At 47.1% G+C, this 20427-nt stretch overlaps 1 protein-coding gene across 2 annotated transcripts in view; it reads left to right on the top strand.

Moving 5' to 3' along the window:
• The window catches only part of lrrk1 (leucine-rich repeat kinase 1), a 72733-nt gene that overhangs the window by 45167 nt on the left and 7139 nt on the right, over positions 1–20427 (top strand). For both annotated transcript variants that reach the window (XM_012861629.3, XM_021315964.2), the window contains exons 27-37: positions 1729–1932; positions 2032–2171; positions 2268–2405; positions 3363–3557; positions 5504–5655; positions 13500–13617; positions 13706–13822; positions 15474–15671; positions 15803–16017; positions 17278–17721; positions 18553–18654. In XM_012861629.3, coding sequence (XP_012717083.2) covers positions 1729–1932; positions 2032–2171; positions 2268–2405; positions 3363–3557; positions 5504–5655; positions 13500–13617; positions 13706–13822; positions 15474–15671; positions 15803–16017; positions 17278–17721; positions 18553–18654 — 2023 coding nt within the window. The remainder of the gene's footprint in view (positions 1–1728; positions 1933–2031; positions 2172–2267; positions 2406–3362; positions 3558–5503; positions 5656–13499; positions 13618–13705; positions 13823–15473; positions 15672–15802; positions 16018–17277; positions 17722–18552; positions 18655–20427) is intronic.

A 20427-nucleotide genomic window follows, 5' to 3' on the forward strand; every position in this document is an offset into this window, starting at 1 on the left:
ACCATGCACATATTACTGACTTCATCTAAAACCCAGGAAATGTTCAGCTGTGAGTTCTTTCTCTGTCTATATTCTGTTAAACGTTGAACTTCTTCACATGAAGCAGTCGAAATGGCTTAAAATAACAATCAATACAGAATCCAGCCTTCTAGTGACATTTCAATAGACAGTGCACTTGAAAGGTACTTGTCTCTTACACCCCACTATTTTTGTCAAACCTTAATGTATTAGATTATCCAACAAAATGTAATATCATAGACCATTTATTAAGGGGAAAAATGTCTACCAATCAATTAGTCTTATGGGAAAAGTAATCATCTCCCTTCTTTAATTGCTGTGATTAACCACAGTTCTTGGAAAGCTGCGTTCAGCTTCACTAGCCACAACCATGGCTAATACCCGTTGTATCCCTGAACTGTTGAATCAAGTAAATACTTAAATAATACCCATCTCGACCTGTCCAGGGTGTAACCCGCCTCTCGCCCATTGACAGCTGGAGATAGGCACCAGCACCCCTCGTGACCCCAACAGGTATAAAGCGTGAAGGAAAATAGATGGATATATGAGTACCCATCACAACATGAAGTAACGGCTAATGGAGCCTTAAAAAGCAAAATAGTCACCACCATCTATGTCTGGAAAGCAACAACTATGGGAGCAATTATCCACAGATGGAGAAACCCTGAGACAGTGGCGAACCTTCCAAGGAGTGGACAACCCACCAAATCTAGTCCAGTCCGCATCTACAACTCGTCCAGTGAGTCTCAAAATAACCCAGAGCACCTAGTTACCCTTTTCCATGAGCTCCGCTTGGCCCTGCCCTACTCAGCTCAGCCACCAGCTCTTCTCTCTGCTTTTAACCCAAAGAACCCTCGCCTGAATCAGTGCAGTATAAATATCCAACATCCAATCGGTAAAAGTAATTCCGCTGTCATCAAAGGTTTGTGGTTCTGTGCTTTAAAGTTATTATCATCGTTCTTGCCATGGCTAAGGCAAAAGCTTCTTCATGAAGCCCTACATTTTAACTCCGTGAGGTAAACTTTGGAGCAGATCAGACAGTCTCACCCCCCTCTCTGTTTCTGTCTGATAATGTTCTGAAAACACTCTAGCTAGACCTTATCTGAATGGAGGGAATTTGGAGGAGTGGAGCCTTGTCAAAGTCCAGTCTAACATCTAATTGAGATACCCAACTTGACAGTAAACAGGCAGTTCATGTTTGAAAACCCTCCAATGGGGCTTATTTAAACCAATTCTACAAGTAAAGGTGGGTCAACATTGTTCTGCAGTGATTGAAATAAACTCATCACCAATTGTCAATAAGGCCCACAGATCTAGGTGGGTTTAGATAGTTTTTTTTACCCTTTAATTAATTTAATCATTTTAAAACTGCATTTTGTTTCTCCGCAGGGTTATTTTTGTTTAACAATTACATTTAGTTTTATTCTGATTCATCTAATTGCACCAAAAAAGCAAAAAAAAAAAAAAAAAACCTCTGTAAGGGGATAAAGATTCTTTCACTGCATTGTCCATTTTTATAAAATATAAATTGAAGCTCTCAGGTGCTATGTCCTTTCCCCCCCCCCCCCCCCTTCCCCAGTATTTACTGATCTGGGAACGATTTTTATAATCAAAAGGTTGGATAAAACTTACCAGCTGCTGCTTGCTTAAACAGGAGAGTTTGATGATTGCCTGACATTAGAAACTCTTATTGTTTTTCTCCCTCCTCAGATACCATGGTGAAGCACCTGCAGTTTGTCAATGCATGTCGCAGCTTCTCAGACTTTCGTCAGGAGGCCAGTATGTTGCATTCTTTGCAGCATCCCTGCATCGTCTCTCTGGTGGGCATCAGCATTCACCCGCTATGCTTCGCCCTGCAGCTAGCTCCTCTGGGTAGCCTCAACACCGTGCTGGAGCAGAAGCACAAAGGCAAAAGTATGGAGTACTGTCTCCGCTGATTTCCATGGTAAAATTGCTTTAACCTTTTTTTTCAGTTTTAATTAAAAAGTATGTGGAATTCTATTTCTTGTCTAGGCTCAGACTACATGCCTCTTGGTTACATGCTAACCTTTAAGGTAGCCTATCAGGTCGCAGCAGGACTGGCGTACCTGCACCGAAAGAACATCATCTTCTGTGACCTGAAATCAGACAACATCCTGGTGTGGTCTTTGGAGGTCCGTATGTGGATAAATATTACATTTGGGTTCATTACACAAAAGCAGTGATCCCATGCCTACAATCAGCAGACTCATTAAACTTTCCTGTTCTAGTTGCACGATCCCATCAACATTAAACTGTCTGATTATGGGATCTCCCGGCAATCCTTCCATGAAGGGGCATTGGGAGTTGAGGGAACGCCGGGATACCAGGCTCCCGAGGTCCGACCAGGCATTGTGTATGATGAGAAGGTACAAAGCTCCTCCTCTTTACTAAACTCAGCAAACACTGTTGTATTTTTATTCATGGTTAACTGTGTAGTTAGGCAAGGGACGCCTGTTTGCTGGTCTTTTTCTTCTGCAGTGTTTGACCCATTTAGCACAGAAAGGATGGGCAAAACTTTCAAACTCTAAATTCCCAAAGCTGGACCTAAAGGTCTATAGTTGTATTTTCAGCACAAAGGAAGCTTTCCAAAATGAGTAATAAGGGTGCTGACTACAAAGGCACAATGCACTTTCCAGATTTTTGTTTGCAAAAAGAATGTCCTTCCACTTCACAGTTGTGTCCTACATTATGTCTGCAAATCACAAAAACCAGAGCAACACAATATTTACAGTTAGGCCCCAAATGACTCAGTATTAGATTTACAATAATCTCTATATTTTACTGACCTCTGATTAATGCGCTGGAGTAGCCCAGCCAGAGACCTGACTTGAAGCTCATAGAAACCTGCAGAGGGAGCTACAGATCAGGGTGATTGTTAGTCACATACCTGGAGCTCATCACCAAAGATACATTGTAAATACCAATGGGAACGTGCAAAAAGCGTTTGATTGTTGTAAGAAAGTTCCTCTTTGGATTGTTAAGAAGAATGTAAAGAGCTTTCCACATCTGTGTGTTTTTAAATGTAAATAGAAAGCAAAATTATTTATTTCAAAGTTAATCCTCCTTTTCCATTGTTTAACTTCTGTCTCACTTCCTATCACAAATGAATTCTTTGGTTCAATCAAAATGCTTGTAAATCTATCTGCTGGGGGTATGAATAGTTTGGCTGAGTAGTAAAAATATTTTGACCTAATTGCTTGTTAAGGTCAGTTTCTGTTCTGGTCTTGCATTTGATCTAATCTATCGAACCGTGTTTGGACGTGTAGAACATGCGGTCTACTTAAATGCTCCTCCATGTTTTCTGCCGTCATCTCTCCATCAAGGTGGACATGTTCTCATATGGTATGGTGGTGTACGAGCTGCTGTCTGGACAAAGGCCAGCACTGGGAAACCACCAGCTTCAGATAGCCAAGAAGCTCTCCAGGGGCATTCGGCCGGTGCTGGGGCGTCTGGAAGAGGTCCAGTTCTACAGCCTCCACACTCTAATGACTGAGTGCTGGGACACCAAGCCTGAGAAGGTGAGTTTATCACAGACCTGGCATTGGCTAGCTTAGCCATTAGTAATGAAACCTGAAGGGGTTTGTCTTGCTTTGCTTTGTTGTCGTGATGGATCCGGGAATGTCTCCTGGGTCTCCATGCCACCAACAGAATATATAATAGTAAATAGCTAGTAATGACAAAGGTTGGATTTTATTTTATCATTATTTAAGGAACATGTCATGTTTTTGAGTAGTTTTACTTTGAGGTATCATTTTTGCTTTTTATTCCTTGCTTCCTTGTGCTTGAAGTTACGGTTTGGTTAGCAGTGAAGGGTAGGTTTTCCGAGCAGACACTGAATCCAGACTTTCTTGCTCTGGATAATGACTCTTGCCTCTTCAGCAATATGTGTGGGGCCAAGAACAGTAAATTCAAGAGGACACTCAGTAGCCCAGCCCCCTTTACCCTGCTCCCCAAAACTCCAACCCTAACCCACCTATTCGTCCTCTGCCATCACACTGTAGCTCAGTGACAGTGGGAGCCCTGGTAGTCAGGTAAGAGGCAGCTGAGGGGCAGAACATTATCAAGACGGTCCGTCCTGAGGAACTTTGTGAACTAGTATCCTACTGCACCTTTTGATTCAGAGCTTTTGTTTGACTAAACAATCTGTCATGCTGAGATGATGCCTCTTCACTCTTGAGCGATTTATCTCCTTCAACATGCAAGTGTGAAACTAAAGGCAATTGGGGAGTATGGTGTAATCATGTAAGCTAAAAAAGTAGATTCATGCATACAAAAATGAGGAAGTACAGTTCTCTCTAATGTGCAACCTCTCACAGGAACTAGCAGCTCTGTTAGTTGCTGAATTTAGGAGGTGCTTTCATTTTAGACTAGTGAATAAAACACTAGTGGGTTAAATACTGCACTGACCAAACCTTGGGTTTTAAAGAGATACAAAATAAATGTAGCTACAATGAATAATTCCTTTGAAATGCATAAAAGTACACTGTATATATTTTTAGTTTCATTCACTGAATGATAAATGTTTGTTACATTTAGGCCTTTTCATGTGAACTATAGGAGCATGAATGAGTTTTAATGAAAAAAGCTAAAAAGTTAAACCTAGAGTCGGCGATTTTTCCAGAAGTTTCTTCAAGTCCCTCTTTCAGTAACTGTGCATGTGCAAGACCGTGTTACCTGCTCTTCCACTCCTCAGGGGGATCGTGTGAAAATAATCTCCCAGATCCACTCTGGTCTTATTTCTTTCCACTGAGGCCTTCCTCTTCTCATAAACTTGTATGCAGTTTGTTTTTTGTGACACTGAGCCATGTTTAAAGTATACGGTGTGAGCAGCGGAGCTACATTGAACATTGAAGCTAACCGCTAAGCTAACCGGATACACAAACACTAGAAGTGCGCATGGGCAGCCAGCAAGCGGAGACTAACAAGGAATGTGCACGCTCACTGCTGTCAGAGTGATTAACATGTGGGACAACACCACATACACCAACTGTATCACTGGTCACCAAACTGATCAATCCCTGCCTCTACGAAGAGCAGGGATTGCTTAGAGTTTAAAGGCCTGTTGCTCCTACAGAGATCAATTCTTTTTTTTAACCTCCTTTTTCTGAATACATAATGTATTTAATACTGTCAGGATGGAAGGAACATTTCAGCCAGTAGAGCAAAAATTGTCTCTGAACAGGATTACCAGTTATAGCTTTGAAAAAATACCATTTACACAATAAAAAAATTTCTATACATGTAAATCCTTAGAAAGGAAATCTAAATCAGTCAAATCTGAGGGCAGGTCAGAAGAAAAAAAACTAAAACTAGGAAAAGTCTGTTATGCGTCTCTATACTCAATGTGGTCAGATATGGTCCTGAGGTCTGGAAAACATTTAGCTATGGGTTCTAGAAATATCTCACATGTGATGTTTGCTGTGTGTGTGTGTGTGTGTGTGTGTGTGTGTGTGTTTGTTTTTAGAGGCCAGTGGCATCACGGTGTGTGAGACAGATGGAGGAGCCCAGTTTCCCCTGCCTGAGGTATTTATTGTCCTGCGACAGCCAGTCGCAGCTCTTCCTGTCGCAGCTGCAGGGATACAGTGCTGTGTTCTGGCACGGAGACAACGACGACAGGTGTGTTTCTGCTCAGCTGGCCACCCCTACCTGCTCTGCTAATCAGATGTCTTTGCAACAAAAAATGGTGATGCTAAGTTAACCGAAATACAGACGTTGGAAAGAGCATTTCTTTTAACCTGACAACAATGTTGTCAAGAAATGAATGACATTTTAATTTTAGTAGGTAGTTTTGGCAGGGAAATAAATGTTTTTTTTTTTTTGTTTTTTTGTTTTTTGCCTTCATCATTTTTAGGTGATTTACAGCAAAGAACAATAAAAACATCAGATAAGTTTTAAATCCAGGAATTTCCTGTAAGGAGTGAAGATTTTCTGGTACTGACTCTTTTCTTATTGGATATCTGCGTCCTGCGATGACCCATACCTGTGATGAGTCAAACTTTGATGACCCATCAGTTTATTGGCTGCTATGAGAGCCACATAGTATATAGACTTTCAACAGTCATTGCAATATTAATGTGTGTAAATCGTTAAAGAGTCATGTGAATATTGAGCCTCCCCTGCTGGACTTTCTTGGCTCATGATCTCCACACCTGGTTGAGGGTTCAGATTTCAGCCACTGACTTTTTTTCAGTTCTTTTTCTTTGATAAACGGTTCTCCATCACTCAAATACAGAGATCATCATGAAACTGTTTTGGGCTTACTGGAAGAAGATGGTCTTCAAGGATGTTTTTGATCTCACTCTTGATTCATGGCAGAGCTCTGTTAGCGCGCCTGCTTCCTTCCATCCTACAACTCTACACCACTCGGAACGTAAGGTTGAAGCTCACAGCCTTCCTTCAGACAAGCACATGTCCTTTGGTCAAAACGTACTGCAAAGGATTCAGTAGAGAAATTAAGGTGGCAGGCTGCTGAGGTCCATCTCTGTTCCTCCTGCAAAATGTCAGCGTGTCCTTGATGATTTCCTTGGCTTCTCTGCTGTCCTTCATGCCATTAAGGCCTGTCCAGAGGTCGTCAGCTCAATACCCAGTGTGTGTGTGTGTGTGTGTGTGTGTGTGTTCCTAGGCAATGAAAGCAGCTTTCAAGCCCACCTACAGGTGGTATTAATTATACGTGTGGACCCCTGCAGGGTTTTTCTGTTTTTACTCTCCCTCCCCCCTGCTCTCCACCAGCAGCTGCTTCCTAGAGGGGCCAACTGTGGGATGTGGTTGCCTCAAGGGCTGTGCTCTTCAAGCTGTCCTGGAACATCGGCTGTCTCTAATGTCTGCCTCACTTCCTGTACAGCCTCCATTTGGATTTTTTGTTTTGTTTTTACACATATGAATATCTCGTATCCACTTTCCTGCCTGCTTTTTGCATTCGGGTCCTTATCAGCAGAAACTAAATATGCCCACTGGCATAGTGTGTAATGATTTGATGTGGTGAATCCAAAGTTAAGCCAAACACGGAGCTTATGCTAAAAAAGGGTTTTTATTGAAAAAGATGACGGATCCTCCAGGGTAAAAAAAGGCTGGGACAGACTCAAAAAACAGGACAGATAATTCGGGGTAAACAACATATAACATAAACAGAGGCTGCAAAGCTCTTACCATGAGGTAACGGACAGGGACGAGACGAGATAATCCAGCAACTGAGCAGAAACGAAGGTGGGCTTAAATAGACGAACGGAACAGAAGAGCAGGGCGGGACTAATTAACCAAAACAGGTGGAAATAATAAAGGGAGCAACAGACTGATAGACAAAAACTTAAGGTAAGAAATAAGGCTAAACAGGCAAGGGCTGAAATAAACTAATAACAAAGGCCAGATAACAAAAACAGGCTAAGCATAACTCTAACACAAGAAACAGAAATAATGCTAAATCAAAACCACAACAGAACGTTACAGAGCCCCTCCCTCAAGGGCGGATCCTAGACGCCCTCAACCGTCTCGAAAAGTACAAACAAAACAAAAGGAAAGTCCAACCGGGCGGGTGGAGGGGGTTACAGGCTGGAGGGTCAGAATCTGAAAAAGAAAAACAATATCGAAAATACAAGTCCCTCAACAGAAAACAACCCTCAAAGGGCAGGTCATAACAGACAGTCATTCAGAAAAAAACAAGAGTCTGATGGACCTCCCGGAGGACGGCCCCGGCGTGACAGGTTCTCCGGTGGACGTCCCGGCGGACGGCCCAGACGTGACAGGTTCTCCGGCGGTCGTCCCGGCGGACGGCCCCGGCGTGACAGGCTCTCCGGCGGACGGCCCCGGCGTGACAGGCTCTCCGGCGGACGGCCCCGGCGTGACAGGCTCTCCGGCGGACGGCCCCGGCGTGACAGGCTCTCCGGCGGACGGCCCCGGCGTGACAGGCTCTCCGGCGGACGGCCCCGGCGTGACAGGCTCTCCGGCGGACGGCCCCGGCGTGACAGGCTCTCCGGCGGACGGCCCCGGCGTGACAGGCTCTCCGGCGGACGGCCCCGGCGTGACAGGCTCTCCGGCGGACGGCCCCGGCGTGACAGGCTCTCCGGCGGACGGCCCCGGCGTGACAGGCTCTCCGGCGGACGGCCCCGGCGTGACAGGCTCTCCGGCGGACGGCCCCGGCGTGACAGGCTCTCCGGCGGACGGCCCCGGCGTGACAGGCTCTCCGGCGGACGGCCCCGGCGTGACAGGCTCTCCGGCGGACGGCCCCGGCGTGACAGGCTCTCCGGCGGACGGCCCCGGCGTGACAGGCTCTCCGGCGGAAGTCCAGGAGGCCGTCGGCGGATCAAGGTGACAGACGGCCGTCGACGGACCAGAAACCTCGGAGGCCGTCGGCGGGGTCTGGAGAGGAAGAAAATAGAACCTGGCGCCGGACTACAGGCTGAGGAAGGCGCCGGACTACAGGCTAAAGGAGGCGCCTGGTTAGTGGCTACAAGCGGCGGCGCCTGGTTAACGGCTACAGGCAGCGGCGCCTGGTTAACGGCTACAGGCGGCGGCGCCTGGTCACTGGTTCCCAGTGCGGGAGCCTGGCTACAGGCGACTGAAAAAGGAGCCTGGCTACAGGCGACTGACGAAGGAGCCTGGCTACAGGCGACTGACGAAGGAGCCTGGCTACAGGCGACTGACGAAGGAGCCTGGTTACAGGCGACTGACGAAGGAGCCTGGTTACAGGCGACTGACAAAGAAGCCTGGTTACAGGCGACTGACAAAGGAGCCTGGCTACAGGCGACGGACGAAGGAGCCTGGTTACAGGCGACCGAAGGAGAAGCCTGACTACAGGCGACCGAAGGGGGAGCCTGACTACAGGCGACCGAAGGGGGAGCCTGACTACAGGCGACCGAAGGGGGAGCCTGACTACAGGCGACCGAAGGGGGAGCCTGACTACAGGCGACCGAAGGGGGAGCCTGACTACAGGCGACCGACGAAGGAGCCTGACTACAGGCGACAGACGAAGGGGCCTGACTACAGGCGACAGACGAAGGAGCCTGACTACAGGCGACCGAAGGGGAAGCCTGGCTACAGGCGACTGAGGGGGATGCCTGGCTATAGGCGACTGAAAAAGGAGCCTGGTTACAGGTGACTAACAAAGGAGCCTGACTACAGGCGATGGAGGAAAGAGCCTGGCTACAGGCGACTGAAGGGGAAGCCTGGCTACAGGCGACTAAAGGGGAAGCCTGGCTACAGGCGACTGAAGGGGAAGCCTGGCTACAGGCGACTGAAGGGGAAGCCTGGCTACAGGCGACTGAAGGGGAAGCCTGGCTACAGGCGACTGAAGGGGAAGCCTGGCTACAGGCAGCTAACGTGGGAGCCTGGCAACAGGCTGCTAACGTGGGAGCCTGGCTACAGGCTGCTAACGTGGGAGCCTGGCTACAGGCTGCTAACGTGGGAGCCTGGCTACAGGCTGCTAACGTGGGAGCCTGGCTACAGGCTGCTAACGTGGGAGCCTGGCTACAGGCTGCTAACGTGGGAGCCTGGCTACAGGCTGCTAACGTGGGAGCCTGGCTACAGGCTGCTAACGTGGGAGCCTGGCTACAGGCTGCTAACGTGGGAGCCTGGCTACAGGCTGCTAACGTGGGAGCCTGGCTACAGGCTGCTAACGTGGGAGCCTGGCTACAGGCTGCTAACGTGGGAGCCTGGCTACAGGCTGCTAACGTGGGAGCCTGGCTACAGGCTGCTAACGTGGGAGCCTGGCTACAGGCTGCTAACGTGGGAGCCTGGCTACAGGCTGTTAAGGTGGGAGCCTGGCTACAGGCTGCTAAGGTGAGAGCCTGGCTACAGGCTGCTAAGGTGAGAGCCTGGCTACAGGCTGCTAAGGTGAGAGCCTGGCTACAGGCTGCTAACGTGGGAGCCTGGCTACAGGCTGCTAAGGTGAGAGCCTGGCTACAGGCTGCTAAGGTGAGAGCCTGGCTACAGGCTACAGAGGCCACAGGGCTACAGGCTACAGAGGCCACAGGGCTACAGGCTACAGAGGCCACAGGGCTACAGAAGACCCCGGGCTGCAGGCTTCAGGAGACCCCGGGCTGCAGGCTTCAGGAGACCCCGGCTGCAGGCTTCAGGAGACCCCGGGCTGCAGGCTTCAGGAGACCCCGGGCTGCAGGCTTCAGGAGACCCCGGGCTGCAGGCTTCAGGAGACCCCGGGCTACAGGTTTCAGGAGACCCCGGGCTACAGGTTTCAGGAGGCCCCGGGCTGCAGGCTTCAGGAGACCCCGGGCTGCAGGCTTCAGGCACCAAAGTCAGACCCTTAGCCACCAGGAGTCTCAGGATCAGCTCCTGAAGGGTCTCAGAAAGGGACATCCAATAAAGTCTCTCCCAGAGTTGGCTGTCCATGAGGGTAATAAGGAGTCTTGGCTTAAACACAATACTATGAGGCTCTAAGTCTTCAGGAGGCCACAGTTGCTGCTTCCTCTTCGGCGGCCCTGGGTGCCCGAAGAACGAAGGATCCCCCTGGGTCCCCACGTCGGACGTCTGCGACGGACCCCCCTGGGTTCCCACGTCGGACGTCTGCGACGGACCCCCCTGGGTTCCCACGTCGGACGTCTGCGACGGACCCCCCTGGGTTCCCACGTCGGACGTCTGCGACGGACCCCTCTGGGTTCCTACGTCGGACGTCTGCGACGGACCCCTCTGGGTTCCCACGTCGGACGTCTGCGACGGACCCCCCTGGGTTCCTACGTCGCACGTCCGTGGCGGGCCCCTCTGGGTTCCTACGTCGCACGTCCGTGGCGGGCCCCTCTGGGTTCCCACGTCGCAGGTCAGAAGAGGCAGGTCCTCCTGGACCACCTCTCTGGACTTGGGCAGAGGCAGATCCTCCTGGACCCCCTCGTTGGGCTTCACGAGAGCCGAGGCGCCTTCCAGATCCTCGGGGACAGACTCAGGGGCCGAGGCGTCTTCCAGACCCTTGGGGACAGACTCAGGGGCCGAGGCGTCTTCCAGACCCTCGGGGACAGGTTTAGGTCGGCTGTAGAAGGCCTGAAGGGCTGATCTATAATGTCCCTCAACCTCCTTTAATTTTCCCTCCAGCTCCTCTGAATAATGACTGAGAAGAGCCTCCCTGAGGCGTTTAATTATGGGTGCAAACGTCCTTATTTTGTCCTCCAACTCCTTGTGAACAGCTTCTGCATCACCACTAGGAGGAGCTGTGGGCGGGGTCGGACAGGGAAGTGGAGGACCCCGGTCTGCTGAACAGGAAGCAGCGGAAGGAGATGACGGGGCAACCGGCAAGGGCTGAGCAGCACCGACCGTTTGAGGCTGACCAGGCTCAACTGACGGCTGCTTAGAACGGCTGGCGGAGTGGTCAACAAGCCGTCGTCTCTTCCTCCGGCGGCGGGATGATGGGCTTGGCGGAGATACTGATTCCTCCTGACGGAAGGGGACCGCCGACGCCAACGGCGATTCATGCGCCTCATCGCCAGGAGAAGGAAAAGGGACCGACTCCAAAAAAAGGTCCGGACGGAGCTCCTGGATCACCTCCGCGTCAACCTCCAGAAAAAAGTCCGGATCTGGCTTGAACGGCGGTGAAGGGGACTGACAGAAGAAATCCGGTGAGTGGTTGCTAGAGGTGAATGGAGCGCAGGCCGGGACAAGCATAGCTCCTCCGGTACGGAGAGGATGTGTTGGCTTTGGATTCATGGTGGCTGGATTATACTGTAATGATTTGATGTGGTGAATCCAAAGTTAAGCCAAACACGGAGCTTATGCTAAAAAAGGGTTTTTATTGAAAAAGATGACGGATCCTCCAGGGTAAAAAAAGGCTGGGACAGACTCAAAAAACAGGACAGATAATTCGGGGTAAACAACATATAACATAAACAGAGGCTGCAAAGCTCTTACCATGAGGTAACGGACAGGGACGAGACGAGATAATCCAGCAACTGAGCAGAAACGAAGGTGGGCTTAAATAGACGAACGGAACAGAAGAGCAGGGCGGGACTAATTAACCAAAACAGGTGGAAATAATAAAGGGAGCAACAGACTGATAGACAAAAACTTAAGGTAAGAAATAAGGCTAAACAGGCAAGGGCTGAAATAAACTAATAACAAAGGCCAGATAACAAAAACAGGCTAAGCATAACTCTAACACAAGAAACAGAAATAATGCTAAATCAAAACCACAACAGAACGTTACATAGTGGAGGCGGTGTTAGGATCCTGAAGCTCAGGGCGGGTCCAAAATATTAAAGTTTTTATATGACACAGTACCAGTTTTTAATTAATATATTTAGCATTTAAAATTAATATATAAAACATGTACCACTTCAGTCACCCTGGATTGTTGTGATTTATGTGAAGGAATCAGACTTTATTGTTATATTTTCAATCAAAAGTCTCAAAGTTATTATTTGGGTTTCATCTATCCACTCCCTGCACCTTTAACGTTTTGCTTGTTTAGCCAGATTGTTTAAAGAAATGAGAGAAAAACTGGTGAAAATGTTGCAACAAAGTTTGACTCCTCAGAAGAGAGAAGTGAGAAGTATTGATAATGTTCCTTTCTTTATATTAGTCTTTAACAATTTTATATTGTTGGACTTCATTAATTTTGACTTGATTTTATCTCATCTGCACCACAGAAGACATTTTCACCATGTGTTTTCCTAAACTATGAAAAAGAGTAAATCTGCAGTCCTTGAGAGGAGCTGGATAACCCCCTCCTCTCTGACCGGAGGAGGCAGTCTGAGCTTGGCAGTTACTGATATCTCCATGTTTCATGATATATCCTTTTGATATCCGTTAGAGGTTTCTGCACACGGCTCTGCAGGTTGCTTCTTTCATGAACTTCTACCATTCTGTCTCATTCTGCTTCTAAAGAAACTTTTCATTTGACCTGTCAGAAACAAAACCAGTCTGTTGTTACCCCATGAGCGTGTGAGCCGTTGGTGCAGTCTTTACCATCAGACACCTTCTCCAGAGAGAAGGCTGCTGACACGAGTTGTTTAAAATGTCACACAGGGCCTCCTCCTGGGACTTTATGGGCCTCTCACCGTCATCCTGTGTCCCGTTACCGTCATCAACCTGAATAACTAGGGGACTAAAAACCCAGTTGTTGGCTATTAGCTCTAACTCGTAATAAGCCCATCCTGAGCTGCTTGGAGTGGCCAGCAGTTGTCTGGGTTCCTCTCTGCATGCTCCTGAATCAGCTGCAGCTCGGAGCACGCTTCCAACCAAATGGAAACCCAATGGGACTGAGCAAGTTGTAATCTTGGACTAAAACTTCCTCTCGGCCTCTAAAAGCGCTGCACTGTTTGCCATATCCTCTACTAAGACTACAAATGGCAGCTCTAGAGGGGTGTGTACAGCAAAACAGTCCAAACATGCGTCCTATCAAATGAGTAAATTACCGGGGGGAACGTGGTGTTGCTCATAATACCTGGCAGTAGTCTGTTTGTGTTGAGTTCTCCTTTCAATCATTGTATAAACCGGCCAGACCTGACGATTGCCTGTGGCCTGTGCAGGAACTACAGTGTGGTGAATGTGGAGAAGGGCCAGGTGGAGGTAAAGAGGATGTCTTGTCCAGGCAGCAGGATCAGCTGCCAGATGAAGATGCGTAACTCTCTATGGATGGCTACTGAGGTGCCAACAATAACAGCACTAATATTTGCATGATTTGGAGTATATTTAATGTTGGATGGGGACTGACTATACATTTAATCCTTGAAAGGAGCAAGAGGTGTTCATCTACAGCCTGAAGGACATGTGTCCCATCAGTCAGCCCCAGAAACGCTTGTCCTGTCCAGCCGTCGTCACCTGTTTGTTCCACGTTCCCGCTGGAGAGCAGGTCAGTTCCCTCGACAACAGAGATAAACACTTGTTGACTGATGTCCATGTGATCTTTGCAATGCTGTTCCTTTCAGAGACGCACCGAACAGAAAAAGACAAGCTAAATGAAAAAATGCTTTTCTCACCAGAAAATAAAGCCTGTTTATTAATCCTTGTTATCCCAGAGAGACAAATTATTCACACAGGAGAAACAGAAGATCCTCATTATATTCCTTTAAAATGAGCTTTGCTGTAGTTTTTCTTTGGATCATAATCGGACCGTAGTTTTCTTTGTATAGCATTTTCCTGGTGCTACCCGCCAGCACGTGCCCATCTGCTGAGACCGCTATTGGACTCTAGTGGGCTGCTACCGTTGACCAACTTTACATAATCCAGGCTTTGGGGTCAAGGGCCCAACAGAGCAGACTAGAAGGCTTTAGACCGTCCAGGTTTCCAGCAGCTACAGAGAAGAAGTGTTTGGAAACCTGTAGTCCTGCACATAAATGTGGCATTAGTTCTAGTTGGGTGTTCATTGGTTCTGAACTACTTTGTCAGTATGTTTCCAGGTAAAATATCCCACCTTAAACAACTACTCGCTGTTCTTCCTCTTCAGCCCTGCTCCGTAGCGGTGCTGAGGAACTGTCAGAGATGGTATATGTGTCCCGTTTACTCTGCCACAGCTGAGTCGCTTTTTTTCAAGAGGCCAAAATTCCTACTGCAATTAAATACTGTACTACTCCAAATGGAAAGTTTAGCCTTCTAAGACCAGATTTATTTAAAGGCCGTCTGGATTTTTTTTTTTTTTTTTAGCAATGAACCAATGTGCAACCTGCCACCTCAGGACTTCTTTCAGTGTCCGGCAGGTATTCAGTATTATTCTGTTTCTGACTATAAAAAAAGGTTTAAAAGGTGAAGAAAAAAAAATCATACAGCATCCAGTGTGTGCTTGAGGGGAAGTCTGATCACCCTTTCATAGGTCTAAAAGAACACAAACAGTTTCTTCTGATTAGCCCATATAAAAAATCTGCAAATGAAACACATTCCTGGAGGTATGTGGTTATTTTTATGTGGAGGCCTACCCCAGGATGGTAGTGCAGTAAAACATGTTGACATTAATGGGTTAAAAGGAGAGCCTTTTCTCTGTTTCTGCTGCCAACGACGGTAAACAGTAGCCCAGGATGCATTAGAAATGAGATGGCTACCCATTAGTGCTGAGTTTCCATCATCAAGTAAACCTGAAAACAAGCTGGTAGTTCATCATCAGCGCTTGAGTTTGAATGGTGTGTGTGGGCCTGAATACTCAACCAAACAGAAATGCTCTGGCTTGAAGGGTCAGAGTAAAGTCACAATTTGGCCCGGGTTCCCTCATCCCAAACCATTGGTGCGAGACAAACAAGCTCACCAAATGTCTCTGGATCCTGAAGAAAGGTCCTGCTGCTATGTCTATTCAAACCATTTTGATTAAAACCTGTTTTTGAAGCAAAGTGGTCCTGGTTAAAAACTGGAAACAGGTCAACTTTTTGCCATTTCTTCACCAAAGCATCTGCTAACAGTAAACTGGCTCGGTCTGGCCTGACGCGCCAAGAACCTAGTTCCCTTGAAAATGTGTTGATTGTACAGGAATACCTTACCTTATAAGGTAAAAACATGTATTTTGCTTCTCTACCCAGAGCCTAGCCAAAGTGTTTGCAGGGATGTCCGACGGTCTGGTAGCCGTCTACACCTTGGTGGACGACGTTCCTCTGGATGGAGAAATGTACCTGTGCTCACACACGTTAAACAAGACCGTGTTTGGTCTGAAGGACTCTGATCCGAGGCAGAGACCCTACCCTGTCAGGAGCATGGCTCTGGTCAGCAGTGGCTCACAGGTGACCATGAAGCTGCATTTTCACATTCATAATGGGCCAAACAACAGAGCTCATCATTTTAGTTTGGATTTTCAACACCAGATTTAAAGTGATGTGTTTTCCTGTGTTGATCCTTGTTGATGCTTCATCAGTTATGGTTCTCCAATGGTCCCGGCCTGCTGGTTGTTGACACAACGAGTCTTCAGGCAATTCGAAGGCTGGAACCTTACAAGCCGCCATCCTCCATAATAAGCATGACAACCAGTTTCAGTCTCTGGGGAGAGGAAGCAGTGTGGACCCTGGACGACCACAGCAACACCGTGCTGCTCTACTACGCCGCCTCCTACGAGCTGTGCGCCACCTACTGGTAGGTTTTCATCACCAGGACCCCCAGGGAAGTACCGTTGACATGCATTATCTGAGATACAATAAACCAGCAGTCAACAAATGTTCCTTTTAAGCTAAATGTATCTGAGCAGACAGCATGGGGGTTCAAAGTCTAGAATTTCTTTAGGATTTTCTTGGTGTAGAAAAGTTTACAATAGTACTGAATTACTGACTGAATTATCAGTCAGGCATTCACACTGCAATGAGCCTCTGATGGCAAAGACTGAAACACTTTCCGTGTTGGAATCAAGATTCTTTATCATGTAACCATAATGACATTTTGGTGAGCCAAATTCACACAAAATCCACAGACAAATCAGAACATAGTGTTGAAGTTGAATGTGCTGACAACAGCTCTGAGAAGCTAAAGAGCGTGCAGATGGTCCTTAGCATCTGATAAGATCTCAATATTTTAAATGTTAAATGAATTAAGATTGTTGAAATGCATATCCAGGGCCTCCTGCAAGGGGCCCTCACTGCTGAGGTTGGATACAGTTCAGAGAAAAAAATCAAATGGCAGATGTCAACAAATGTCACCTGAACCAGAGGATCCACAGGCCCAAGTTAGAGCCTTGAGGATATAAAGAACAACAAAATGGACCAGACTCCATCTTGATCCTGGAGCATTTTCCTTCAAAGCTCAGCGGGCCAGTGGGAGATGCTGCGGCAGACATCCTGGTGTCTTACACTCTAAGTTATCAGTGATGTGATAGATGGAGCCCTCAACAGAACAAAGCTGCTGACTAACAAATGGCTTACTCGTCAGAATAACACCCCTCTTTTGGACCATCCTGCTTGTTCTTCTGATCTAAATCCCATTGTGCATTTTTGGGGAAGGATGGAGAGGGAGTTTTAAAAGCCCATATCTGTCCCAGGCCATTGATGACCTTCACGGAGCCACCTTCACAGCATGGAGCAAGTCCCCACTACCCTTATAGAAATACTTGCATTAAGCGTGTCTAAGCAAATTCTGGAAAGGGTCAACGAGGACATTGGTGGATTACTCACTACTGAGTCCTTTATGAACACTTTTAGTGCGGTTTTTAGAGTTTTCTTGTTCCTGTTTCTTCTTTTTGTATTTTGGAGCTCACCCTAAAACCTAGTTTACAATCCAGCAGCAGAAATATGAATAGATGTAACATTTTAACCATCCCTAAGACTTTGCTCAGTAATATCGTGCTCATCTCTCTGTTGAGACATAGTTGAGTTTGACTTTGTGCTGTTTTCCTCTTGATTCCAGCTGCGGGGACATGAATCCCCTTCGGGATGTCTTCAATGTGCAGCGTCCTGCAGGAATGGCCCAGGTGGCAGGAGATGATGTTAACACCACAGACCAAAACGGAAAGCTTGAATGGTCTAATGGAGACGTGACACTGATTTTTAGTGAGGAGGCAGGCACTCAAATAATCCAGCACCAGGATTCTGTGACCGACTATTGCTCCCTATCCTCTACCTGCTCCCTGGAACCACTAGAATCAAACTCTGTGAGCACCACAGACTACAGCTCATTAAAAAGTAGAAGTTGCCTGCCACTGCCTCAAAACCTGCTGGACTCAGGCATGCAGCAGGACCAGCAGGCGTCCACAAATCCTAATCCGGACCCTGCAGAAACCGTAAAGCCTTCAATACCTGAGCTGCAGGCCTTCAGTCTGCTGCCAGTGAATGGAACCCTGTGGATCCCCAGGTAAGAACACTCCAACCCACTTTATGACGCCAACTTTATGTTTTTAATTGAGCTGAAATGGCAAACATGACATTTCCATTGCCTTCAAATGTAAAACTTTAGCTACAAGATTATCCAATACACACAGCACGGTGGTGAAACGTTGAGTGGGGGGATGATAGTTTAGTAAGTACTACTAACCAGCGCCTTGGGTGGTCAGCATGACTGGAAAAGCGCTATATAAGTTCAGTCCATTTACCATTTAACCCTCTGTTTTTGCTTTAAATGTTCCAGAGACAAAAGCAATAGTCTTACATGGATAAAAGTAAAACAATGTGATGATGTTATTTTTAAAGAGTCTTGTTTGCAATATTTGTGTAATTCCACAGCAGGACATCATTTATTTGAGGTCATACTGTCATGGTCATAAGTTGACTTATAATATGAAGAATTTTCAATTATCAAACAACTGTGTTTGCTCTTGTTAAACTATAATGGACACAGACAGCAGGTATAGACTTAAACTGGGCCATTACAACACTGATTATCTTCCTGTTCATAGAATCAAGGACATAACAGTTCCCAGCCAAACACTAGCCTGGGAACTGAAAATATATTGTGTGATATACACAATATATTTTTTGTGTTTTTTTTTTTTTTTGGGTGAAATGTAGAGTTTGGTTGTTCAAGTTGTAGAAAAGAAACATCTTCAGCTTGCCCCCCGCCTCCTAGCTTGCCTGTCACTGTTTGCTGCAGCTCAGACGGCCAGTCCATTCCTCTAACTTTGAAGGGAATGTGAATTCTGTAATGCAATCTTGGAAAAACTGAATACTGAGCGTGTGTGTTTGACAGGCGTGGAGGTGATATGCTGATCATTGAAATCCAGTCATGTGTCAGTCATCTCAGGGGACGTGTCACGGCGGTCCTCAGCCCACCAGGACTGTCCTCTCTGGGGTAAGTGTCCACTGTACTTTGGTTTTGCAGTGCTGGTTTACTCCATTTGGTGTGACTTTATTTTATTTATTGGTTTATTTTCTTGGCACAAGTGTTGAGTAAAAATAATAACGTACCCCTTTTTACCAAAGCTAATCTGAAATGTTTGACCCTAGTTCGGTTTTGATGGTTTAGTAATGACAAGTAACTGCCAACACCCCAACGCAATGTTAAAGTGGATATATCATGCAAAATCCACTTTTTTAACGTTTTAAATACATTTTGTGGTGTACTTGAAGGAATGTGGAAATTGTCAATGTAGTCTGTCCAGGAGCTGCGTTTGTCATACTTTTCCAACCGTTGAGGTTTCTCTGTTTTCGGTTCTGTTTTTTGAGGAATTACATCTCCGTAGCCTGTTTGTTGCAGAACTGCAAAACAAGGTCGACTGCTGGTTTACCAACTTTGTGTGAATCCATTTATTTATTTTGTAGTCCAAGATGAAGCATGGCGAAGCTACGAGGTGATAAGTCATCAGTTGCTCATTACACCACACCTCAATATACTACAAAAATGGCCGATCTGGGTGGTGTGAATTGCTCTGCAATCTGGGGGGGGGGACCTCCTTTAGATTTAAAGAGGCAGCACCAAAATGAGTTGCTCTCAGACACACCTCAGGATAGGTGTAAAAAGGGGAAATGAAGGGGTAAATTAACAAACAATTCAGACCAAAGCATTGCAGACCCCTACTGAAACATTTTAATGTGCAAAAGAAAGATCTGAAAAGCATATATCTCCTTTAATACTCAATAGTTCCTTTTTCATTGCCAGATTCATTGATTTGCAAAGCCTGGGGCTTTGCAAATCACAGGAAGCGTTTCCATACATATTTACCTGACTAATTTCATTTTTCCCGGGCTTTACATTCCTGGGGCGTTGGTCCCCCAAGTGACCCTGTACTTTGGATTGCTTTGTACTTGCTCTGTTTTCTCGGGTCTTGTTCAGGGGGTGGAGTTGCATGCAGCAAGAAAAATTGTCTGCCACAAGGGGGAAGTAAGGAGCAGTAAGTGTAATTATTTGTCTACGTGAACCCGGACAGAGCACGCACACACAGAGCTTATTCTATAGCAGTTTATTGAAAGTAATGAGTTGGATGATGATGACCAGAGTTAGAAACCGGATTGGAGATGATGATTGCAGAAGCAGGCTGACTGGAAGAAACTGGAGAGAGTTCTTGGAGATGCTGGGCTGCTGTCAGACGAGAGGTGCAGAGCGAGACAGTACTTGGGGTGTAGGACTGCTGGAGCACAGGGTAGCAGGCAGTCCAGCAACAGAGCAGAGAGCAAACCTGGAGCACAGGGTAGCAGGCAGTCCAGCAACAGAGCAGAGAGCAAACCTGGAGCACAGGGGTAGCAGGCAGTCCAGCAGGGCAGCAGGGACAGTTCTTGAGATCTGGGGGCTGCAGTAAATCCAGCAGCTAGCAGAGGCTTTACGTGAGGCACAGAGGAGGTATGTAACCAAGCAGCTAGCAGAGTCCTTACTTGAAGCACAGAGGTGGCAAGAAATCCAGCAACAAAACAGGGAACAAACAAGGCTGACAGACGTGGAGTGAGTGGAGACTGATGAAAACAGTACTAGACAGGCGTGTAGTTGGTAGAGACTGAAGACGAACCAGCGGGGAAGAGAAGACTGAGGGAGGCTTTTGTAGGGAGGCTGGCAGGTGGAGTGAGTTCTGACTAATTAGTGCCTAACAGGTGTGACTGATTGCTGAGGGAGTGGAGGGTGAGGTGAGTGAGA

The sequence above is a fragment of the Fundulus heteroclitus genome, chromosome 4, assembly GCF_011125445.2.
Source record: "Fundulus heteroclitus isolate FHET01 chromosome 4, MU-UCD_Fhet_4.1, whole genome shotgun sequence".
Classification (NCBI taxonomy): Eukaryota; Metazoa; Chordata; class Actinopteri; order Cyprinodontiformes; family Fundulidae; genus Fundulus; species Fundulus heteroclitus.